Consider the following 26,929-nt stretch of genomic DNA (forward strand, 5'->3'; position numbering starts at 1 on the left):
CATCAGTCATAAACAATTAACATTTTCTTCTTGAAAGGCCCAGAGTTTTGAATTTGGGACTATATCATGCTTGGATGAAGGGTTATCACGTTTGTTCAAGTGAATGACTTTGACCCACTTTCAAGGTCACAGAGGTCAAATGCATTAAAATCTTCAAATGATTTCTCAATAACAACTTCTTCTCAATAAACAATTGGTCCAGAGTTCTGATATTGGGCCTGTAGCATGGTGAGATGAAAGGCTACCAAATTTGTTCAATTGAATGACCTTTGCCCATTTTCAAGGTCACAGGTGTCAAATTGATTATAATCATAAAATGACTTCTTCTTAATAACCAAAAGCCCACAGGTCTGATATTGGGCCTGTTTCATGCTGGAATGAAAGGCTACCATTTGTGTTCAAGTGGATGACCCTGAACCACTTTCAAGGTCACAAGGGGTCAAATGTTTTAAAATCTGTACACTAGATATTGTATTAGGCAGTTTTGTTTAGTTTGTGTTTGTCATTTGTTCAAAACAAAAATTCAAGTCAGGTGACCATTAAGGCCTATTGGCCTCTTGTGTTATCTTACATGTAAGTTGCTTACATTAAAACTGAAGTTCAACACAAAAGGAAACTGTCTAGTATCAAATTAGTGTCAAAAGACAACAAGAAGTATGATTTACAATGTTAAAGGGCATCTCAGATCGCCTTCAGAAATAACAACCGGAAGTTTACAAGTGAAAGTAAATACAGACTTAATGGAAAAACCTTGACATTTTACACAAGCCACCTGCAGAGATCTGTCCTCTGTTACCAGCTATAAATTCAAATCTCTAGAGGAGGCCACCATATTTGACCATATCTGAAATTAGGTAGGGCCTCTAACTATATGACACTGCTAGGGTGGGGCAGGTGAGGCTCACCCTAAATTTCGTCACCCCCAGACTTATTTTCGTTATTTTTGTGTTTATATGACTGAATCAGGGCAAATAGCAAAACAATTGCTAAACAAAGTAAATTAGTCAGAAAATATGACAAGTGCTTCACTTTACCATGGCCATGTTTTGTTGAAAATTTGAAATCTAATGCTATTTCAATATTCTGTCAGAATCTCACGTCCGGTCACTTAAAAAGAAATGAATTGTCCCTCTTGTTGTTAAGTCATCTGTTCATATAAAGACCTAGACTTAGCAACTACACAATACCTCAACGTAAATCTTTCCCTGGAATCAACTTGGAATTGGAAATTTTTATCTCACCTTGTCCAATGGAAACAGATTAGATGACTTAACAGCAAAGTTTATCAAATTATGGTGTTCTCTCTTGTAATTTTCAAAGTTAAAACAAAAAAGCTCTTTGAAAAACCAGAGAAATATACAAAATGTGTCATACATATTGTTTTTCTATGAAAATCAATGTGTTTTTTTTTTATTGAAGTAAAATTTTGAAAATCAAAAAAAAAAAAAAAAAATTGGAGTCTCTTTCCCTTTTTTTTTGTAGCTGTGTTTGGAGCATTGATGTTGAATGGTTTGACCAACATTAGAACATGGACAACCATAACCAGAACTGCCCTCGCTGGTAGTAAAACCATGTATTTAGCTGAAGTTGTTGACTGGAACGTAAATGATGAGGTCATCATCACAGCAACTAGATTCAAGATAGAGGAGGCTGAATATGCAACAATAGAAGCGATACAGAATTCAGTCAATGATCAGGGTGAAAGCTTTTCAATTCTAACTCTGAAGGAAACACTGATGTATGACCACTTGTGTATGTATTTAATTAATCTCTATTATAACTGACCATAATTGCCAAGATTTTGAATAGTCACTTGTTTATAGTAATTTTCGATAGATTGCTATGTATTAAAATTCCACGAAGCTGGTTCTTTTTATGTCGACAATATTTTCGTTATTTTAAGGTACATTAAAACAGTGTTCCTGAAAATTTTAATGTGTAAAATTATGAAACATATATATTTGATGTCCTTTTAAATCCAAGTCACAAAATTTTCAATTTGTTTAGATATAATTTGATTTTTTTTTTAAATGAAATTCATGAAAAAATTTGACCTGTTAAGACAACCAGCACAATTCATTAATTAAGCTGACTTTCTTAATTGCATTCTTTTGTTGTCTTAAAATCAATATTGCAATCATTTGTATAATCGTAATGTTCTGTGTGTGTTTTCTGTTGGTATGTTTAACAAATATATTACAAAATGTTACATAGCCCCTACGTAGATATTACACCTGGTGTATTACAAAGGAGAGAACAATGCTATACACCTTAAGTGATGGTATTATATTACAGAGTATTTTTATCATTTTGGTACAAGTTAGGTGGGGAGGCTATTTCATTTAAATACGAGTATCACATACATGCAATATTCATCTGAACAAATATTCCTTAAGGATGGAAATTTTTCAGTATACTTGTTAGAACTACTTTTTAGAAGAATTCCACTTTCCTACCAGCTAATGTGTTGTGTATTGTCATTCGTCTGATTTGTCTTGCGATTCCCATTTTTTGTAATGCAGAGTTATCTGCTCTTGTGAGCAAGTGTTAATTGTTATGTTATGTATTTGTGAGAGTATTATTATGAGAATACGATGTAAATACTTGTATACATAATTTTCTCATTAATTACATATTACGATCAAGAGCAGATAACTCTGCATTATAGAAAGACAGAATAAGGTAAATGATTAGCTCCACCACGTGTATAACTGAATTAGTGGCAGTATGTTTGTTCCTTTACACGCTATCTATGTAACAATAATAGCGTGAAAATACCATGTTGAAGGCTTGTTTCTTTAGTAAGGAATATTCATTTCAGTACACGAGAAAAACCTGAAAGACAGATACTTAATTGAAGTATCACATACCAAATTAGGGGACATAACTCTCACACCTAATAGCTAGCCAAATTTCCTTATGATCCTGAGATCGGCATAAATTAGTGTTGTTATTTTTTGGGTTGGTCCTATATCCAAATATGCTGTCTGGGAGATTTTTTTTTAAATACCTTCTCAAGTTCCCTCTTGTGGCAGTGAACAGAAAATTTGTAGGGAAACTAAGGAAAAAAGCTGTGTTGTTAGTTTTCTGCCTCATAAAAAAGTTCAATATGGCAGCCACAGCAGTGGCCATTTTGAAACAGGATTGCAAACTCATGGTTTCCCTGCACCTCTTTCAGACTTCTTCTCAAGTTCTCCAATAGGATGGTTCTGACCAAGTGTTGTAATATTTCTGAACAGTCAGAAATCCAATATGGCCGCAAATAAATTGGAATACACAGAATTTTAGGTTTTTATCATTAAATGACTGTTAAGGTGCATGGACCTCTTGTTTTCTTAATGTTTGTTAGAATATTGTACTGTGTGTATATTAAATTCAGCATTATACAAGGTAACTCCCTCACTGTTGTGATGAAATGCAATTCAATCAACTTTCATATATTTATTTCAGTAAATTGATTTCATTTTTCAAATGGTTGATTTCCAGACACAAAAGAGACATTTGACAATGGGCAGTTTTATATCATGGCTGGTGAGGTGGGAAGGATTACTCGCAACATTCGAGTGGAATCAAAACCTTATGACAATATGCAAGCAGAAGCATATGGGGGGCATATTATTGTCAGCCAAGTTCAGTATGAAGACTATTTGATACAAGGTGAGTCTTAGAATGACGAGACCAATTCATCAAAAAGCTTGTTTTTCTTTAAAACTTTAGTGAAAATTTAAACCAATGAAACAATTAAAAAATCAATAGTTTAACACTGTCTTATATGTTTTTCATACAGGATACGCCAGAATTTCTGGCGTACAGTTTCAACGCCTGGGTAAGCTAGGTTATACAGATCCCAATGACCCACGACAAGCACTTGTGTTTAAGGACACTGGGGATGCTTCAAATCCTGATAAGCCTAGCTTTGTCGTTGGATGCAGTTTTCAGAACAGTTCTGGCATGTCCTTGATGGCTATAGGCGCTGATAATTTGTTCATCGAACAGAATGTGTTCTCCTATAGTGTTGGATCTTGTAAGTAATGATGTTGTCAAAACATGCCAACATTGACTTTGATGAAAATTTAATGAAAAAAAAAAAAATTATTAAACTTTATATGTATCTAATAACAATCCTGAAATAATTTTTCCAACTTATCACTTTTGTTGGCCTGGATGGAAGTGCACAAGGGGTCATACTTTTGATGTAGACCTGAGAACTTAGGAAACAACCATATGATTGCACAGGTGACCCCAATTTCACGTCCATTATTGGAATCAAACCTTTTGATGTCTAGATTAAAGGTGACTGGGTTTCCATAGCGCCACCTGACCACCCTGTGTTCATTGATTTTGATGAGGGTTCACCACATCAGCCCACCATATGGCATCACTCGGTCAACTAGTGTCATCCAACTGTCAACAGTTGTACAATCTTACATATTTTGCCTACAAACTGGTTGATGTTTTTGACTAAATGCATTATACCATTAAATGGTATCACATCATGTTAACTGGTCCTCAATTTTAGGTGCTACAGTATATTAATTTTACAGAAATTTGTAGAAAATATTTATGTATCAAGGCATTTGCCAATGAAGGAAATAGCCTTATACTTTTTTTTAACAAAATCTCAAACCAACAAATGTATCTGCTACATATTTCCGAAAATTTTCCACAGGTTGATTATGTCAGTAGAATAGTAATTCTTGTAACTAGTAGACGATTAGAGAGTGATGTTTCGATGACGACAAATTCACATCCATCTGACAAATGACCAGCGTAGAGCGTACTAAAATTGTAACTGAATCGACTATACATTGTTACCATTGTATATATAGTATGTTTTCGTCTATAATCTATTTGCCATTTCCTAACACTACTTTTGATTAGCGGAAAAACGTCAATTTCTTACCATTTTATGCACTATGTACATCAGTGCTAGTACTCGTCACACTTGTCAGATGATTTACAAAACAAAACTTAATTTCTAGTTACAATATACAGAAGTTGTGGGTAAACTGTCTTTCTATCCTTGATTTGAGTTGGAATTTCCCTTCAGTCTAGTAATTAAATGTCTAACCAAGAGTTACTAATTGAAAGACCAACAGAATGTTTTTCTTTACTCCTTCCGATTTCAAATTTGTAACCTGGGTGGCATTGCAGGACAAGTCAGTTAGGGTTTGATACACAAACCGGGTACCTCCCACTCATGTAACACTTTTTCCGTAAATATACTAAATTAAGTGCATTCAAATTTTACTGAATAATCACTATTAAAAAATTTAAGAATTTACAAAATGTAGAAGGTGATGAGAATAACCCAAAGTGATTAAAAAATGTGGAAACCTGGATGGTGCACAGAAATATCTTTCTTGTTTTATAAGGCAAGTGTTACTACAACATGGTTGTTTAGTGCAGTTCTTCACTTTCGATGTTACCAGATATTTAGATAGTGTGAAGTACATTTAAGCAATAATTTTTGTTGTTTTGGCCTTGTGTATGTAAGCTTTGTTTGTCTTTGTCTTTACCATACTTTGTATTCCTTTTCATATTTTAGCACTTTGGATCTCGGCGGACCGTGTCAGAATAAACTCTAATTTGATGCTTGGATTCCAATTTCCTGGAACTTATAATAACCGATATGAGGCTAGTAACATTAATGTGGATGGCCTTTTACATATTAACCCAGAAGAAGCCACAAATATGTGGCTTTCGGGAAATTCCATGTCGTCTTCGGAGAGAGCTTGCATCTATGGAGGCGCTGAACCTGTGATTCCAGGAAGTCCTATCCCAGCATGGTCTGATAATACCTGTCACTCTTCGTTGATGGGAATTATGCTTTTTCCAAATACGGTTTCAAACTGGGAATATGGAAAATACCAGTTCTCCAACTTTTTTCTATACAAGATCTATCTTTATGGAATGTACATTAACACGTAAGTACATAAACACATAGTTTGATTTGGCCTATTTCTGTTATTGTAGGACTAATGATCACGTCATTCTTTCTATTCACTGTTCATGACATCACTATGCTATGTTGCTTTCATGACGTCACCAATCTACGTTGTTTTAGTCCGTAATGATGGAGTAATAATCTGTTATTGTTGTTCTGAGGACAGGTCACTTGGACACGAAACATGTCAACAACTTGATGCACGAATAAATCGTGAATTGTTGTCTTCACTCTCCTTCTACATAGTTTGATTTTATGCAAAATGGGAGCAAGTATAGAAGTGTCATATATTAATATACATGCTGTCTTGTCATCAAGTCCATCAGTCTATAATGGCTTGGACTCTGGAACCTCAGGTGAAGGTCTGAGATGTGTTGAGTGTGACACTCCCTATCCGTGGCATTTGTACTTCTGATGAGAAACAGAATCACATATTAGTTCTGTGCTTCTTTTAATTATGCCCTTGATCAAGACACTTTACCCTAATAGCTTAGGATGACATTCTGTTCAGTGAGGTCCAATGACTACAGGGACACTCTGCCTCAGAATGACCCTGGCTGTTCACCTAGCAAATGAACCGATGAAACATGGTATTGTGAGGCAAGGTGAAAAGGGGGGGGTCAAGATACCATAATGGTGAAATGAACCAAAGTTATAGTGACCCCCCCCCCCCCCGCCCTCCTACCATCCCCTCTTTTATACTTTGATTTCAGTTGATGTTTCTTCGCTTAATTTCTTATCTGTTTGCTTAATTAAGTCCCTCTATACATAGTAATTAAAAAATAACAAAGCTTTGTGGAACGTTAAGCATAAAGGACTTCCGCCTAGTATCAGTGTATCACACACTGGACTTGAATTTCGCAAGATTTAAGATGCCTCTGCAAACTGAAGGCCATTTAAAATATGGCGCATATGTCAACTTTGTCAAACTTTTGAGGTTTTCTTTTAGGAAATCTCAAAAGAATAAACTTTAGAATTTTGTATGAATGATGGATGAATATATGTTAATATTAAAACATCATTGTTGGTTTTGTGGTTGTACGGCAAACAAAATGTTTTTGTTAGTTTTGGTCTATATAAACTTTGGAATCAATAAGACATTAGTGAAATGCTGCACTTCACTATGGCCATATGCTTAAGTGAAACCACTGTCTCACCCTTAAATTTCCACCCTTACTTTGTTTTGTGTTTTTTTGTTTTTGTTTTGCTGTTTTATTATGTATGAAGGAACACGATTAAGTTAATTGATAAAAAATTAAGCGAAGAACTTTTTTTCTATTGAAATATTCAAGCTTTCAATACCAAACCAAAAATATATTTATATGTGTATGTAACAGAGGTCATTTTTCATCTCAATGCCTCTGCTAGGAATCGAACCCGGGATCCCTGGCTTACTAGTCTGATGCTCAACCAATCGAGCTAAAGAGAAGTTCTCTGTAACCAAGTGGTATATTGCGGCTAGTATTTTACCAGGGTTACATACTCCCCCTCCAGGAAATAACTCATCCTTGAGTTTCCAGGGGTCACTGCGACGCTGGTGGGGCATGGCTAAGTACTTTTCCCGGGTCACTACATGGGCGCAATGTAACAGAGGTCATTTTTCATCTCAATGCCTCCACTAGGAATTGAACCGGAGACCCCTGGCTTACTAGTCTGATGCTCAACCAATCGAGCTAAAGAGAAGTTCTCTCTAGCCGAGTGGTATATTGTGGCTAGTATTTTACCAGAGTTACATATATGTGATCATTTCAATACACATATCATATTCGGTTTTTCACCTACAGTGTATTGTTAGTTAAAATAAGTAACCTGGTGATTAACTGTGCAGATGTCAAGTTTTCTGTCTAGCTTCGTGTTCAGTTTTATTTCTCTTCAAGAACATAAACTGTCATGACTAGAATTTGTATATATTTATCTTTTGTGTAGCAGAATTCCTCAAATATTTCAGATCCTGAATTTCACCTACAGTTTACTGTTAATTCAACTTTGATAATAAATTGTGCTATGTTAAGTTTTCTGTTTAGCTCTAAACGAAACTCTCTCCATACATATTGGTTTGATACTGATGTGGAAAAGGGAGGACCATTTATAATAACTTGTAATTCTTGTGTTAAATGCTAACAATTTCAGACTTATCCAACTTTTTTTCCTTTCAGACATACTATAAGTATCAAACTTTCTAACAATACGTTAGTGGATGACAGATTCGGTATATTCACATTTTTGATTGGTCCACCATCTGTTGAACACATGTTTGATTATGATCAAAGCGCGGAAATAGAAGATTCACTGTTCGTTGGGTACTCTTTGGGTGATACTGATTGTACAAACAACCTGGTTGACACTTCCGCAGGCTATTACAGAGTTTCTGTGGAGGGTACTGCACCTGGATTTAGTGCCAGGCCACACGATTACTTTGGTATATCATTGCCAATTTGTACAAGTGGAACAAATAATTCTCCTGACAAACCTTTAAATAAGATTATGAACTACAATTCCATCGGCTGTAATTTAACAATGAAAGGTAAGTAAATAAAGTCTGATTAAATTTGTAAGATTCTTATATTTTTAGAACTAAAATTTCTTTCTGTCATGTTCATAGTTTCAACATTAACACTAGGTTCTTATAACTGGAGGTTCCCCTCTTCCTTAATATTTGGTTATAAAATTTTCTTTAAAAACAGATGTCCCTGCATAAATACACATGGCAGCATTCTCTGCTTCGATATATTTGATAGTCTGATATCACAATTTGTTTATGAATATGTAAAGGATGCTGAGGTCAAATAATGATGAATGAGACAGTGCAGTTCAGTGACTATTGGCTAGAAACAAACGAAATGCTATAGCCCGAGCTGTAATTGTCAACAAAGGCTCAATATCAAAGCAGTCTAGACAACAAAGACTGACTAGTACAACTACCCACTGCCCTAGCTAGGAAAGCCCTTCGGAAGGTTGCTGTGCCTCAGCAGGAATGTTTCATGAGGTTTCAGCGTTTGTACACCCAGTTTAGAACTGCACAAAAAACTGCAACTCAGAAATCAGGGATATACAAAGACCATGCACAAGACAAGATACTGTGCAGGGGCATCTCTAGGGCATTTTGCCATGTTACAGTGGGGTTTCCACTTTGACGACTGCAGCAAGGTCAGAAGCCATTGGCTCCGAGAACACCATCCAAGTGTGTTCCTTATGATGCAGAATATTCTTTTCTTATGAGTCGAGATTTACGCTGTATTGTCAAGATGGGTGCATGTTGGAGTGTGCTTTGATGCCAAGGTAAACTTTTGGCCAAGACTTGATGCTGTACTGCAATTTGTTGTGCTGCTTATTGACCAGCACAATGTAATTTTTTTTTCAACAAGACTATTCTTGGTGTCATGTAATAAGCATGATTTAAAATAGACGATCAATGCAAAAAACAACGTAAACATGTAACCTAAGTCCCCATACCATCACGATATTTTGCCATTAAAGCATTTGTGGGACAGGACAGATTGGCACATTCCAACACATGCAAATCCTGCAGAGATTGTACCTGTTGTGCACAAGTCGGTTTCGGAAATATTGAATAAAATCCCATTGCAACAACAAATACTAACAAGTGAGCATACCCATTATTAAAGTTGGAACGTCGTCAATGGCTGCCACATCTTTAATCTTTACATTTCTTGTTATAATGGCAAACATTAGATTCACTGGGTTATCCATTAAATGCGTTTCTAACTTCAACTGGTTGTATCGATTTGAGGTAGCATATCTTTTGTGTTAAAACATCCATAATTATCTATATTTCTCATGAGTGAAATAAAAAAAATAATAGATAAATTATCATGCCTTCTTTTAGGATGGCATTCATAGTCCATAAATTATAATGACGTATTTGAGGACGGCATTCATAGTCAATAAATTATAATGACGTCTTTTAAGACAGCATTCATAGTCAATAAATTATAATGACGTCTTTTAAGACAGCATTCATAGTCAATAAATTATAATGACGTCTTTTAAGACAGCATTCATAGTCAATAAGTTATAATGACATATTTGATGATTGCATTTATATTGGCTTTGAATATAAACTAGCAACTGTTAAATGGTTATTTTCACATTTCAGATATAATATTAAAGTATTAATCAAATTAAAATGGTTTCCCTTATATGTATAATGCATTGGAAGAGCTTCATGGTTATCCAGAAGATTACTGTAAAGGGATAAAGAGTGTGTTAACTGATGCAACAAGGAGAGCATTAACATATATTTGTAGGTCAACCTGGAAACATGAGGACATCTTATTTTTGTCTTGTGATGTAGAATGTATGAATACAATCCAGGTTAATATCAAATTAATGGAAAGTCACAGTGCAAAATGTACATGTAAAATTTTATGCGAAATGCTAAATGCTTCCAAAAAGAACATGTAGTCACTGATTTGTCTGTCCGTCTGTCATTATTTTGTCCGAAACATAATATAAAATTATAAGAGGTATCAACATAAAATTCATAGGTAGATCTCAACAAGTGTACAGTAACCCGAACTCTCTTTTGCATAATATAGGAGTTATTGCCCTTTGTACATTTTCATACTTAAATTTTGTCCCATTCAGGCAGCGTAACCAGTTTCTGACGACCCTTGTTCTTGTGTTTTCTTGTACTTTAGATTTTTCTGTTTTAATCTGGAATGTTTATGTTGTATTTTATATTAAATTTTGTCTTGACAGGGAACACATTTGCCAATTATAACTCTGATAAATGCGAAGGATATAGGGCAGTAGCTATAACCACAGCTCCGAGCAACGATGATTTTGCCCACCCATTGAAAGCTTCTTCAACAAAGTGGTATAATACAGATTTGGATTCTAAAACAGGATTTAAAATCCCATCCATTACGTAAGTTATCGTCCAAAAGAAAGGTTTTCAGAAAAGGCTTGATCTAATGACTGTTATATAGGGTAATTTGACTTCATATACAAAATGCTATTAGTCATGATAAAAAGCATCATTGGGTAATAAGAATGTGTGTAAATGGTGGGTCTCCGCCCCCTGGGTCGGGAAGGATGGAGTCTAATAGGGGAAATAGAGCAAATTCTTTAAAATCCAACTCCTGGAAGAATTACTGAAATTTGCCCAAATATGATCTAAAGCATTCTTTGCTGAAGGGGAATCAATTTTGAATCATTGACGGGTATCTGCCCCTTATGGTGGGTCCTTCTACAGAAAATAGATCTTTTGAATACTTTTCCTTTTGTTTAGATCAAGTATTTTAGTAGACTGAACCATGCGAGCTTCTTTTTATGACCCCAAAAAATTTATGATTCAACAGCAGGATGTCAGGATACATAATGTAGGACTTTTGGAGGTGAAATATGACACCAGGTATAATTTGTGATAGATTAGGACACCAGGTATAATTTGTGATAGATTAGGTCACCAGGTATAATTTGTGATAGATTAGGACACCAGGTATAATTTATGACAGATGAGAACACCAGGTATAATTTGTGATAGATTAGGACACCAGGTATAATTCATTACAGATTAGGACACCAGGTATAATTTGTGACAGATTAGGACACCAGGTATAATTTGTGACAGATTAGAACACCAGGTATAATTTGTGATAGATTTTGACACCAGGTATAATTTGTGACAGATGAGAACACCAGGTATAATTTGTGATAGATTTTGACACCAGGTATAATTTGCCACACATGAGGACACCAGGTATAATTTGTGATAGATTAGGACACCAGGTATAATTTGTGATAGATTAGGACACCAGGTATAATTTGTGACAGATTAGAACACCAGGTATACTTTGTGACAGATTAGGACACCAGGTATAATTTGTGATAGATTAGGACACCAGGTATAATTTGTGATAGATTAGGACACCAGGTATAATTTGTGACAGATTAGGACACCAGGTATAATTTGTGACACATGAGGACACCAGGTATAATTTGTGATAGATTTTGACACCAGGTATAATTTGTGACAGATTAGGACACCAGGTATAATTTGTGACACATGAGGACACCAGGTATACTTTGTGATAGATTTTGACACCAGGTATAATTTGTGACAGATTAGGACACCAGGTATAATTTGCCACACATGAGGACACCAGGTATACTTTGTGATAGATTTTGACACCAGGTATAATTTGTGACAGATAAGAACACCAGGTATACTTTGTGACAGATTAGGACACCAGGTATACTTTGTGACAGATTAGGACACCAGGTATAATTTGTGACAGATGAGAACACCAGGTAAAATTTGTGACAGATTAGGACACCAGGTATAATTTGTGACAGATGAGAACACCAGGTAAAATTTGTGACAGATTAGGACACCAGGTATAATTTGTGATAGATTAGGACACCAGGTATAATTTGTGACAGATTAGGACACCAGGTATAATTTGTGACAGATGAGAACACCAGGTAAAATTTGTGAAATATTAGAACACCAGGTATACTTTGTGATAGATTTTGACACCAGGTATAATTTGCCACACATGAGGACACCAGGTATAATTTTATGACAGATAAGAATACCATGTATACTTTGTGACAGATTAGGACACCAGGTATAATTTGTGACAGATTAGGACACCAGGTATAATTTGTGACAGATTAGAACACCAGGTATACTTTGTGACAGATTAGGACACCAGGTATAATTTGTGACAGATTAGGACACCAGGTAAAATTTGTGAAAGATTAGAACACCAGGTATACTTTGTGATAGATTTTGACACCAGGTATAATTTGTGAAATATCAGAACACCAGGTATACTTTGTGATAGATTTTGACACCAGGTATAATTTGTGATAGATTAGGACACCAGGTATAATTTGTGACAGATTAGGACACCAGGTATAATATTTGACACCAGGTATAATATTTGACACCAGGTATAATATTTGACACCAGGTATGTGTATATATTATAAACTTTTTATTTACTAACAGGATGATTAATCCCACAGACTGTGTTGATATGGACTGTGACGGCTATAGAAGCCCTTCCATAAAGGATATGGATGGCTCGTTTACTGAAACTGGTGTCAGATCAGATATTTTTGGATTCATGGAATTTGAATTTGATGGTGACCCACGTCGTGGAATAGGAAATTACAGAATTCCTAAATCCATGTTGACAAGCCCAGATGGTGAAAGAATCCAATATGAAGAATTGTACCAAGGTTTAGGTAAGGTCTGATTTAATGCACACAGATTTGACTTGTTCATTGAATAGTTACGGGATTCCGGGAGGTGACACATTGAAAGGATTCAGGGAAGTGACACAGTGACATGATTCAGGGAGGTGACACAGTTACAAGATTCAGGGAGGTGACACAGTGACATGATTCAGGAAGGTGACACAGTGACAGGATTCATGGAGGTGACACAGTGACAGGATTCAGGGAGGTGACACATTGACAGGATTCAGGGAGGTGACACATTGACAGGATTCAAGGGAGGTGACACATTGACAGGATTCAGGGAGGTGACACATTGACAGGATTCAAGGGAGGTGACACATTGACAGGATTTAGGGAGGTGACACATTGACAGGATTTAGGGAGGTGACACAGTGACAGGATTCCAGGAGGTGACACATTGACAGGATTTAGGGAGGTGACACAGAGACAGGATTAAGGGAGGTGACACATTGACATGATTCAGGGAGGTGACGCAGTGACAGGATTCAGGAAGGACACACATTCACAGATTCAGGGAAGTGACACAGTGACATGATTCAGGAAGGTGACACAGTGACAGGATTCATGGAGGTGACACATTGAAGGATTCAGGGAGGTGGCACATTGACAGGATTCAGGGAGGTGACACAATGACAGGATTCAGGGAGGTGCCACAGTGACATGATTAAGGGAGGTGACACAGTGACAGGATTCAGGGAGGTGACACAGGGACAGGATTCAGGGAGGTGACACAATGACATGATTCAGGGAGGTGACACGGTGGCAGGATTCAGGGAGGTGATACGGTGACAGGATTCAGTGAGATGACATAGTGACAGGATTCAGGGAGGTGACACGGTGACAGGATTCAGGAAGGTGACACAGTGACAAGATTCAGGGAGGTGACACAGTGACATGATTAAGGGAGTTGACACAATGACAGGATTCAGGGAGGTGACAAGGTGACATGATTCAGGGAGGTGACACAGTGACAGGATTCAGGGAGGTGATACGGTGACAGGATTCAGTGAGGTGACACAATGACAGGATTCAGGGAGGTGCCACAGTGACAGGATTCAGGGAGCTGACACAATGACAGGATTCAGGGAGATGACACGGTAACAGGATTCAGGGAGGTGACATAGTGACAGGATTCAGGGAGGTGACACAGTGACAGGATTCAGGGAGGTGACACAGTGACAAGATTCAGGGAGGTGACACAGTGACATGATTAAGGGAGTTGACACAATGACAGGATTCAGGGAGGTGACACAGTGACATGATTCAGGGAGGTGAAACAGTGACAGGATTCAGGGAGGTGCCACAGTGACAGGATTCAGGGTGGTGACAAATTGGCAAGATTCAGGGAGATGACGAAGTGATACGATTGAAGAATGTGACACAAGGACAAGATTGGTCAAAGGAAATTGTCCTAAATCATCCTCTTCAGATCTGGCTGGAAGGCACATGTGTGGTCATATACCATACCACATCGACTGCTGTCGGTTTGTCCACTTAACAACTTAATAACTAAATATTAACTTCTACAAATTGCCTGAGGGACAGTGCCAAATAGGTAAAATGGGGTTATATTAAAAATGTCCACAAACAGATGAAAGTGATAGTATATTGAATTGAAAAGATCAATTCATCTTCTTTTGAATTTATAAAAGTAATGTCCCTTGGGTCAAAGGGTCAAGTAGTAGGGCGGGGTCAATATTGTTTTATGTAATTACATGATATCTATTAAACTAAAGAGATCCCAAACCCCATAACAATGTATGAATTATTTCTCATTATGAAAAAACACAATTATGACATTGGAATTGTACCCAGGGTCTGGCCCTACCCCTTAGGACTTACTTTCTTGGTTATATCTTCGAAGAATGATTAAATTTTGACCAAATTTGGTCTGAAGCATTTTTTGGTAAAAAGGATTAAGTTTTGTATAAATGGTGGGTCTTTGTCTCCTGGGAATAAAGGGTGAGGTCCATTCGGGGAAATAGAGCATATTCTTTAAAATCCTGTCTTCTGTTGGAATGATTGAATTTTGCCAAAATTTAGTCAGATACAACCTTAAGTGAATCAAAATCACTTTTGTATAAATGATGGGTCTAGGAAAAAATAGAACAACTTCTTTTTACTACTTTATAGCAGTATTCTGTCCCAGTTTGGTGTAATCCATGGATTGGTTGACTGACCATTGAGAGAGAGGGATGGGCCCAATTTAGGAAATACAAATAGTATGTGTTTTGCGTTTTGAAATTAAGAATTCCTATGCCTTTATATTTGGATGAAGCCAGGTGAGCGGTTCAAACCATTATGGTTCTACTCTCAGGAAATAAGGAATCAAATCTCAAATATTATTGTAAATTTAGTGATTTTAAGGATCTGTGGTCAAAAACATGCTCGTCTGTTACAATTTTCTGGAGGATTTATGTTATTAAACTTCTTAAGGAAGTAGACCAAGTTTGTTAGGGACTATATCTGGTAATAAAAGATGAATCGATTATCTTCACAATTAAAACGTCTTGTGAACTATTGTGATTTTGACTTACTATATACAACATACTAATGAATTTATCTTAGTCACATGACACCGATGTTAGTAAACAGTGACACGTGTGTCGGGTGTATAAAGGGTATTACAAGTAATTTGCATAGAGCTTGAAGGTTATGAGACTGCACGTGATTCACGTATAATTTGCGTGTCAAGAGTTGTAACGGTAAAGTGAAATGATACCATATATCATTCGAGTCTTGACGGTCCACCAGATAACAGTAAATTTGTCATTTTTATATTTATATTTACATTGTAATTGCAGGTGTCACTTAACTCAGATGTACATGTACCAGTACGAACAGTGGACGGTGTTTGTTGATTTTATTGTATAAAAAAAAGGAAAAAACATTAAAAGAGAAAAGTTGGACCGTTGAAGGTCACGCCCATATATTGGTGTTGAGTCTATATGATAAATGTTTTATGTTCGTTTGAACGAAGTGAATTAGAATATAATGGATATATTCATTTAGAGATGACCCTAAATGTGGTTCATTATATTGTATAAAATTAACCTGTAACAAACTGGTGTTGAAACGGGTTTTTTTTTGAGTTTTGGGTTTCCAGAGTCTAAATGAAATTAATATATCTAGATTAAAGTTTATCATGGATTATAGTCCCACTTTGTACTATGTTGTTATTTTTCAGATTTCCTTTTTCATTATTTTTAAGAATGAAAGAAAATAATGTAAGATCAAGAATTGCAAAAAGGTTATTGAAAAATATCAACATCAACTGTTCTTTCCATGTCCTTGTTGAAAAATTAATCTTTTTACCTTAAAGTTTTTTTTTTGTAAAATCAGCAAAATAAATGGAATATAAACCATTTTTTGTTATATTTGAAATTTCAGGCATTCTTCGTGATGAAAGCTGCGTGAAAAATGATGTGTCACGTTTTTGGCAATGTTCTGGATATGACCTCCAACTTGTAGTAGCAGAGAGCATGGATGACGATACAGAGACTCGGAGATTATCCCCTGTGGCAATAAATAATGCTGGTCGTGGTGATGATGGGAAGTATCTCCAGTTGGTAAATGGTCCACAGGATCATGGATGGTGTTTAGGATACACCTGCATGAAACGTCTGTCCACCTTTTCATTTCTAATCGCTGATGGTAAGTTTGGTTCTTTTATTTTCATTGGATTGAGAAAATCATTTGCAATGAATTTTCTTTAAACAGCAGTTTAACCTGTTACCAAATTGTCAAAACTCATAAACAGATTAAACCAAACACTGTTGTTAAAGCTCCGGTTTATTTAGCGCACAATCATCATATCCTTGAGCCATTTATAGAAAATTCTTGTTATTGTTGGTCACTTGAGAAGTACTACCTAGGTTTCTCTCAAATTACTGATGTAGGTTTCCTTTGCTCACAAGCTGTGCCTGTTTGATTTTGGGACAGATGAGAAAAAACAGTATGGATGAAAGATGTAGAAAAAAAAATAGTTTTTGAACATAATTTGTTTATTTTCTTTGCAAAATAGTTGAAACATTTGTTTTTATTTTACAACAAATATCATTGGTATCATCACCATTTTCTCCTATGAAGTATCATTATACACCACAAAAATTTTGGAGGGAAGAATATAGTTGCCACTAGTCTTTTTTTGTGTCTGGAGTCAAACTTTGCCCACATGAAAACAAGGATCATTAAACTGTGCAATGTATCAGTTGGGGCCCACAATCCCTGAATAACTGAGTTATGTCTCTTTGTTCAAATTTTGTGTCCATAATAGAACCTAAGGTAGATTGCATGGTAAAGTTTGATAATGAAATTTTTTGTATACAATTGTCATTCCAATACTGAAACGATGTGCAGTGTACTAGTGTCAGGTTTTGCGACCCTTCATGTATCAACTTATTCCACTTTTGAAATTTTGTGTCTGTAGCCTAACTTTGCTCTTACTAAACAAGTTTATAGCAGCTGTAAACATCTATAATGACTGCTTTTTTCAGAAACAAGTGCTGTAATTTATTTCTCATCGACTTCGCCCAAAGAGCTTCGCTTCCATATGCCCATGTCACACCCCAGCAGCACAATCGTGATTGGAGTGTATTACACTTTCACTAATAGTCTAGATGTGTATGTCGATGGGAATCTTGTAAATCCCAAAAATAGTAAGATGGAAAATGGTGAGAATGTCCTTCAGCATCCTTCGTCAAAGCCTGATGGCTACTTTATGCCCAATTTGACAGATGCCTGTGGTACCAATTTCTTGAATAGATCTACTAATCTGCTTTACTTAATTCTGCAAGGAGGAAAGATTGTTGATATTAAGACAAAGGATGCCATCACCCTTTCTTTAGATGTTTTTGTAGAATTGACTGAAGCTGAGTTTTTTGGAGAAAATATTGTGAGAAATTTAGCAGCTTTTCTGCTTGTTCCCCAATCAAAAGTACGTATTCTAGATATACAAAGGTCAGATCAAGGATCCGCTCGAAGGAAGCGGTCTACTGGTATAACCACCTATTATGTTGAAATTTCTGATTCGTCTTGTGCTACTGCCAGCTGTACAGGAGAAACTAGGACCTTGACATACACCGACTTGGAAACTGTCGCAAGTGACGTCCTGAATGCATTTCAGGTAGGGTTTAATTTCCACATGTAGCAAAAACAGATAAAGATAAATTGAATGTCAGACTGACATTTCAACTGCATTTGATAAAGTATGATGTTTGAAGTGTAACAGACAAACTACAGGATCCAGTACTCAAAGTTTTGTTAGAGTTGACCAGCTATTAACATATGTTGACTTAACATTCACTTGATACTTGTTTATATCTAATACTGGTGCAAGTGAATTTTTTATTATTATGTCCCTTATTTTACTTGCTCCTCAATGCAACCCAAAATGGTACTATTAAGATTACTGTTAAACTCGACTTAAAGGCCATCATTGTACAAAGAACTCCTGTCAATAAAGGTCGCTTTTTGGTTCCCTATATAACGCCATTCCTAGTAATTGAACCTCTCTATAAAGGTCACCTGTGTATGAAGGCCAGTTTTCAGGTCCCCTATTTAATGTCATTCATAGTAATTGAACCTCTCTATAAAGGTCACCTCTTCATCAATGTCACTTTCTCTGCTGCCTTGAGTGGACTTTATAGACAGGTTTAACTCTTGTCTTTCTAAAGTGTTGATACCTGTTTTTTATTCAATTGAATACAAATTGTTCAGGAGTTGATGTTGTTATTTTCGCTTGACGCAAACATTTTCTCTGTAGAACATTTTTTACATTGTCGTCACGTGTAGTGCATCATGTTCAGTGTTTTTATTGTTCATTGAATTAGTAGATTAACCCCAGATAGAAACTCTCAGCGCACACATTAAACCATTATGTCCAATGTGGAGCAGTTTCTCAGTCACGGTCAAATAGCTGATATTTTTTTGCTTTTAAAGTTAAATACTTGTATGTGAAGTTATTAATTGGTCAAAGCCAAAAGATTCATGTTTTTGTACATTTAAAGTTCAATATTTGGTGTGAACAAAGTGATTTCTCTGTCAAGGTCAATAGATATGTATCAGTCAATGCTTCTTTGGAATTCAATGTTTAATGTTTGTTTCTTTTTAAAGTAAACTACATGAATGTATAGTGATTTCAGGCCCCAGTTTCATGTATCTTCCGAAACTTAAGTTATTCTTCCAAACTTAAAATTGCTCATGGGGAAGCATTACATAAATTTCAGGGGTTTTTTAGTTATGTTATGATTTTCTACAATGGTTCAGATTTCCTGAAGTAAAAACATGAAACTGGGGCCAGGGGCTATCATTTTATAATATTTTTCTGCTCACCAGAAGTTTTGAGGAAGCATATAGCCAAACTTTGCCACAGTTAAGCAAGGATCATGAAACTTGGTGTATACATTGATCATATGAAGACAATGTGCAGTGTACCAATGTCAGGTCCTGCAAACCCTTCAATCATTTACAGCGTTTTTGCCCTTCGTTTAAATTTTGTGTCTGGAGCATAACTTTGCCTGCATTTAAATTAGGATATTGAAATGTGATGTTACACATCAATCATACAAAAGCAGGGTGCAGTGTAGCAAAGTCAGAGCCCTTTACACCTCAGTAACAGAGTTATTGCCCTTTGTTAATTTTTTTTTTCAAATAAAGTCGTTTCAGGGGAGCATTTCAGTTTCACTGATACTATTACTTCACTAATTACAGAATGGCATCATATCCTCACTTTTGAACGTCACCGTCAATGGAATGAGCATTGCTGAAGTTATTCCACCAGTAAATGACGCTAGCTGGCAGACATTTGTTGAAATGTCAACTTCAGAGCGTATTGTCCAGGTGATAGACTCCTTCAGTTTCTTCAGCACTATCGTGTCAGGAGCCGAAGGAAGTGCCTTTACCCAGCAACCCAAACTACATTTCATGGACATTGCAGTAAGTTTCGCATGGAGGTTTTGTTTTGTAAGCCATGACCAAAAAAAAACTCATGCATGTATGATAGCTGTCTTAACCTCCTATATCTTCATTGGAGAATTCATATGACTACCCTTGTTGTATCTCACGGCCAGCCACTTGGTGCAATTACTTATACAGATATAACAAACTCATACCAACTATGAAAACTTTTTATTTTGTAAGGACAAAGAAGGGAAGATCAAGAGATGACTATTTAGTTATGACAAGCAATTTTTTTTTGTAATTCACAGTGGTAAAAGACAGGGTCGGTTTCTGGGGGGGCGGGGTTTTCAGGTACATAGGATGTACAAGAATACAGAGTGTTTGCTAAGTTATTTCACTGCATAATTGAAAATTGTGACAACAAAGACATTCATTGGTTTAACTATATTGATGAAGAGATAACAATTTATAACAATAGTTATAACCAATCATTTTTATAAATGAAGTTGATCGGACCCATGGTGATGAGAAAAAGGTACGGGCTGGGTCCTAAATGAGAAATGGGAATATTGTGCTTCAAAATACCACTTTTCCTGAACAGGTTACTTGGAGGCATCATTTAATGGGCAAAGGTGAACCAACATTGTGAAATATAAAGACCCTACCTTTCAGAGGCCTGATAGGTTGGGCCAAAAGGGGTCATTTTGGCTAAAAAAATCCTTTTAAATCTGTTCAATACTACCGTATTCGATCTAATAAGCGTCCAGGGCGCTTAAAAATTTGCAATTAAGGGGGGCGCTTATTAGAGACAATTTTAGATGTAAAAGAAACACATTCAGTACTAAAACATCTACTGTACAGTTCCTGTATTTATAAAATCACTAGTTGTTTAACATACAATAAAACCATCTTAGACCATCTTAGATATAAAAAGTGTTTTACGTTTTTCTGGAGTACAACTCCTTATAAACCGACTTAAAACAATTCTTGATTGTGATTAAAAGGTAAGTAAATCTAGACTTTTAGGTATCTGAAAGGGGGAGGGGGCGCTTATAAGGACATGGGTGCTTATTGGGTCAAATACGGGAGATAGAATCAAAAGCTCTTCATGGATGAAAAGGTCTTAAGGCGCTAAATCAGTTGTCTGCTCTACCTAATAGAAAATTTTTCAAAAATATTTTGTTGTATTTTGTTGTATTTCTTGCTTGTCAGGGTGTTCATGTGTCTTCATTGGGTGTGGCTGCTGTTCCATGGAGGGTGGAGGCTGTTCTGAGGTCTGGGTCTGGATCAAACATTTTGACAACCTTGGCAGGAAATACCACCGTAGAGTTTGTCAATGGGTGGGCAAACTTCACTGACCTTTCACTGAGCCATAGTGGATCTGGTTTCATCATTGACTTCAATATTATATTTCCGGAGTCCAACTTCACCTTGGAATCTGATCCTCTGATGGTGACCTTACGACCTTTCAAGGTTGACCTGGCTTATAGCGCTGGTGATGTTTACACAAACAACCTACATGAGTTGAGGTTCAAGGTCGTAGACACCAGTACCAACACCAAAGTTGATAACTTGGTGTGGAATGTGAGTATAGGAATTTAATTTTTGTAATCTCTCCAACCGTGATTACTGTAGAATTGATCCCGTAATGATAAGCCAAGTAGTGAAACCTACAAATTCTTCCCCAAATTAAAGGAATGGACTTATCATATGACCATAAATTTTAAAAAAAAAATGAATTACCGTAGTATTTCCATATGATCATGGATTAAAAAATATTTTAGTTTGCTTATTTTCAATTGGTAGAGATTGAAGTATCACCCAGCCATTGGTCTGCAGGCTATCGCAGAATGCCTTCCGGTCCTTTGTGAAGCCGCAGTGCATTCTGGGAAAGGCTACTGAGACACCAATTAGATATTAATTGTCTCCGATGATGAGATTAAGCACTATGTGATGAATGATTTCAGCTTCAAAATCTTCAGCTGATTTGTAAAACATGAAGTTTATACGAGTTACAAAATGTTCAAAATTGAGACGAAAATCTTTACATTTTCTTTTCTTCAGGGTATGCCATAATTTTGAGTTCTAGATCAAAGACTTGGGGAGGAAATTTAGCAGAGTCTGCAGTGTTATATATAGAGTGGGAATATTTTGTGGGAAGGATGATAAGGGGATGAACATCAATACTTGTCAAATTGGAAGTTAGTTTTTCTTGTTCCCCTTTTTCAAACAAGTTTTCCATCAAAGCTGGAGAGGCAGTATACATGTTCTAAAGGTATTCCTTGAAAATAATTCTTTTAGTTGAATAGCTGAGCGATCTGGATGTCTGACTTTTTTGATTGGGAAAATAAATAATAGTGAGAGCAGAATAGTGTTTATTTTCAGTAATTGTGCCATTCTTTTCAACTTATTTTCCAGGGTGGAGTTTGGTCAGCAATGGTAACTGCCTCCACTACAAGCGGTTACCAAGGAGCTCTCGTTGGTACAACATCAGCAAACTTCAACCCTGGAACAGGTGAGGTGACCTTTAATGACCTTGCCTTTGACACTGCGGGTGTCCAAGTCTTGACCATCACAGTCACATCGACAACAGGCTACTCCCTCACCATGGAACATGACGTCATAATCCGAAGTTCTGCTCTGCAGTCTCTGGTGCCGGATGTCTCGCAGGTGTTGTCTGTTAAGTATGACATTGATTTCAATACGTATGGCAATCTGGACTTTGCTGCTGGAGTATTCTTGAATCCAAAGATGGCACTGCATCCAAATATCCTCTTCTCGAACTTGGCTGTTTCTGAAGGTATGTTGGTTTTATAGTTATCAAAAAAAAACCACATTTATTTTTAAGTGATATTATACATCCCTAAAGAAGTTCATTTATCAGGAATGAATAGGTATGTCTAGAATGTCTATTAGATCACTGCTATATAGAAAATGATATTTCATATTTAAACAGTTTTGCTGACCTTTTGCCAATTTTTTCAATTCACTGGTGCCATAAGTGATGTAGGAATTACCTTGTTCACCACAGTAGTGAACATGGTGTCATAAAATTGGCTGAACCATTTAGCAATCTGGCCCCACTTGTATAAAACATCTCAGCTTGAGATTTCCTCAAGTCGAGATTTTCCTCAGCTGATATCTCCTCAAAAACGGCTTGTATAAAATTTTCTTAAGGAACAGGAGGAAGTCATCGGCTAGGATGTCCTGAAATTCCTTGAGGAATTTTCATACAAGATATTTTCAAGGAGATATTAGGTAAGGAAAATCTCGACATGAGGTAATCTCAAGTTGAGTTGTTTTATGCAAGTGGGGCCGGATCTCTTTTCACAACAGGTTTCTGTCTCTGTATCTGATTGACCTTCTTCACAGAACATACTGATTGGTTCTTCTGTTTGTCCACGATCTTGCCCTCAGTATATAACATGATCTTCGTTGTTTACACGGTCTGTTACAACACTTTCTGGTATAGTCTGCAGATCTAGTAAAATTTCTGTTGTCATCAATAGATTCTGCTTTACATTGATGTACTTTCAAGCCTGTATGATATTTCAGACATGTTTCACCTGTGTTTACTAAATTACAGTTCAATTTTGTAAGCACAATTACAGGTGTCACTAATGGAGAATTCTTTCTTCGATGCACAAGAATGTTACAAAAATAGTGTTGTCTCCTTTCGACGCCATTTATGCTTTTGAAAACTACAGTTGAATCTCCTTATCTATATGTGATCAAGACCATGAGGAAACTTTAGAGTTGTCCAAATATTCAATTTAAGTGAGTTTGAATATTTGGTGTCAAGTTTTGCTGGGATCAACGGAATACTGTAAATTAAACAGGATGTTGGAGTTTTACAAGAGAGAACAAGGCTTGCCTGTAGGTGTCATCTGCCTGTTGTCTTATCCATTAACTATTTTTTGTCAGCATTTTTTTCTTCATCTTGTTTTTCTCTGTCATGATGGTCAATTTAGGATGCACATATTTGAACATTAGTGTAATGGTCTGTTTATCTATGATCTTTTCTTTCTCATCTGTAACCACATTGCTAAAACAAGCCATACTTAGAGATCTATTGTCCAGCAGTATCAGATCTGTAGCCGAGCAGTATCACATCTATAGCCCAGCAGTATCAGATCTATAGCTTAACAGTATCAGATCTATAGCCCAGCAGTATCAGATCTATAGCTTAACAGTATCAGATCTTTAGCCAAGCAGTATCAGATCTATAGCCCAGCAGTATCAGATCTATAGCACAGCAGTGTCAGATCTATAGCCCAGCAGTATCAGATCTATAGCAGCACAGTATCAGACCTATAGCCCAGCAGTATCAGATCTATAGCCTAGCAGTATCAGATCTATTGCCCAGCAGTATCAGATTTATAGCCCAGCAGTATCAGACCTATAGCCTAGCAGTATCAGATCTATAGCCCAGCAGTATCAGACCTATAGCCCAGCAGTATATAGCCCAGCAGTATCAGACCTATAGCCCAGCAGTATCAGACCTATAGCCCAGCAGTATCAGACCTATAGCCCAACAGTATCAGATCTATAGCCCAGCAGTATCAGACCTATAGCCCAGCAGTATCAGATCTATAGCCCAGCAGTATCAGACCTATAGCCCAGCAGTGTCAGACCTATAGCCCAGCAGTATCAGACCTATAGCCCAGCAGTATCAGATCTATAGCCTAGCAGTATCAGATCTATAGCCTAGCAGTATCAGACCTATAGCCCAGCAGTATCAGATCTATAGCCCAGTAGTATCAGACCAATAGCCCAGCAGTATCAGATCTATAGCCCAGCAGTATCAGACCTATAGCCCAGTAGTATCAGACCAATAGCCCAGCAGTATCAGATCTATAGCCCAGTAGTATCAGACCAATAGCCCAGCAGTATCAGATCTATAGCCCAGTAGTATCAGACCTATAGCCCAGCAGTATCAGATCTATAGCCCAGCAGTATCAGACCTATAGCCCAGCAGTATCAGACCTATAGCCCAGCAGTATCAGATCTATAGCCCAGCAGTATCAGATTTATAGCCCAGCAGTATCAGACCTATAGCCCAGCAGTATCAGACCTATAGTCCAGCAGTATCAGATCTATAGCCCAGCAGTATCAGACCTATAGCCCAGCAGTATCAGATCTATAGCCCAGCAGTATCAGACCTATAGCCCAGCAGTATCAGATCTATAGCCCAGCAGTATCAGACCTATAGCCCAGTAGTATCAGACCAATAGCCCAGCAGTATCAGATCTATAGCCTAGCAGTATCAGATCTATAGCCCAGCAGTATCAGATCTATAGCCCAGCAGTATCAGACCTATAGCCTAGCAGTATCAGACCTATAGCCCAGCAGTATCAGACCTATAGCCCAGCAGTGTCAGACCTATAGCCCAGCAGTATCAGATCTATAGCCCAACAGTATCAGATCTATAGCCCAGCAGTATCAGATCTATAGCCTAGCAGTATCAGACCTATAGCCCAGCAGTGTCAGACCTATAGCCCAGCAGTGTCAGACCTATAGCTTAACAGTATCAGACCTATAGCCTAGCAGTATCAGACCTATAGCCCAGCAGTATCAGACCTATAGCCCAGCAGTATCAGATCTATAGCCCAGCAGTATCAGACCTATAGCCCAGTAGTATCAGACCTATAGCCCAGCAGTATCAGATCTATAGCCCAGCAGTATCAGACCTATAGCCCAGCAGTATCAGATCTATAGCCCAGCAGTATCAGACCTATAGCCCAGCAGTATCAGACCTATAGCCCAGCAGTATCAGATCTATAGCCCAGCAGTATCAGACCTATAGCCTAGCAGTATCAGATCTATAGCCCAGCAGTATCAGACCTATAGCACAGCAGTATCAGATCTATAGCCCAGCAGTATCAGACCTATAGCCCAGCAGTATCAGACCTATAGCCCAGCAGTATCAGATCTATAGCCCAGCAGTATCAGACCTATAGCCCAGCAGTATCAGATCTATAGCCCAGCAGTATCAGACCTATAGCCCAGCAGTATCAGATCTATAGCCCAGCAGTATCAGACCTATAGCCCAGCAGTATCAGATCTATAGCAGCACAGTATCAGACCTATAGCCCAGCAGTATCAGATCTATAGCCCAGCAGTATCAGACCTATAGCCTAGCAGTATCAGACCTATAGCCCAGCAGTATCAGACCTATAGCCCAGCAGTATCAGACCTATAGCCCAGCAGTATCAGACCTATAGCCTAGCAGTGTCAGATCTATAGCCCAGCAGTATCAGACCTATAGCCCAGCAGTATCAGACCTATAGCCCAGCAGTATCAGATCTATAGCCTAGCAGTATCAGATCTATAGCCTAGCAGTGTCAGATCTATAGCCCAGCAGTGTCAGACCTATAGCCCAGCAGTGTCAGACCTATAGCCCAGCAGTATCAGACCTATAGCCCAGCAGTATCAGATCTATAGCCCAGCAGTATCAGATCTATAGCCCAGCAGTATCAGATCTATAGCCTAGCAGTATCAGATCTATAGCCCAGCAGTATCAGACCAATAGCCCAGCAGTATTGATAGGTTTTTGATTACCACTGTTATATATGTGTGATGTTTGATTCAGTATATAATGATGAAAATAAAATAACTTTTTTACCAGGGAGTGTGGTTATCTCGGTGTCCGTTTCTGGTAACACGACCACTGTTAGTGATATATATACCAGTGTATGCAGCGACATTTCCACAGGATCTACTTTCACCTACAACGGTACAACCTTCGCCTTGTCCTCCACCATGACGGTCGATGGTCAACAATACTACGGAGTGAATTGTGAGGAAGAGGTCAGTCAGCGTATCGCTGTTCAAAACATCTCAAAAA

The 26,929-nt window shown here is 37.3% G+C and overlaps 1 protein-coding gene across 1 annotated transcript in view; it reads left to right on the forward strand.

Moving 5' to 3' along the window:
- LOC132559395 (fibrocystin-L-like) overlaps positions 1-26,929 on the forward strand; it is a gene marked incomplete at its 5' end in the record, with an annotated part of 84,140 nt that overhangs the window by 54,142 nt on the left and 3,069 nt on the right. The window contains 13 exon segments of the mRNA XM_060224007.1: positions 1,483-1,752; positions 3,487-3,657; positions 3,788-4,024; positions 5,549-5,927; positions 8,104-8,471; positions 10,670-10,838; positions 12,929-13,167; positions 16,573-16,836; positions 17,679-18,307; positions 19,894-20,118; positions 21,295-21,666; positions 22,501-22,882; positions 26,711-26,892. Of these exon segments, the coding sequence (XP_060079990.1) occupies positions 1,483-1,752; positions 3,487-3,657; positions 3,788-4,024; positions 5,549-5,927; positions 8,104-8,471; positions 10,670-10,838; positions 12,929-13,167; positions 16,573-16,836; positions 17,679-18,307; positions 19,894-20,118; positions 21,295-21,666; positions 22,501-22,882; positions 26,711-26,892 (3,887 nt within the window).

This window comes from Ylistrum balloti, unplaced genomic scaffold (genome assembly GCF_031769215.1).
Source record: "Ylistrum balloti isolate Yb309-2 unplaced genomic scaffold, AGI_CSIRO_Ybal_v1 Utg370904, whole genome shotgun sequence".
Lineage (NCBI taxonomy): Eukaryota > Metazoa > Mollusca > Bivalvia > Pectinida > Pectinidae > Ylistrum > Ylistrum balloti.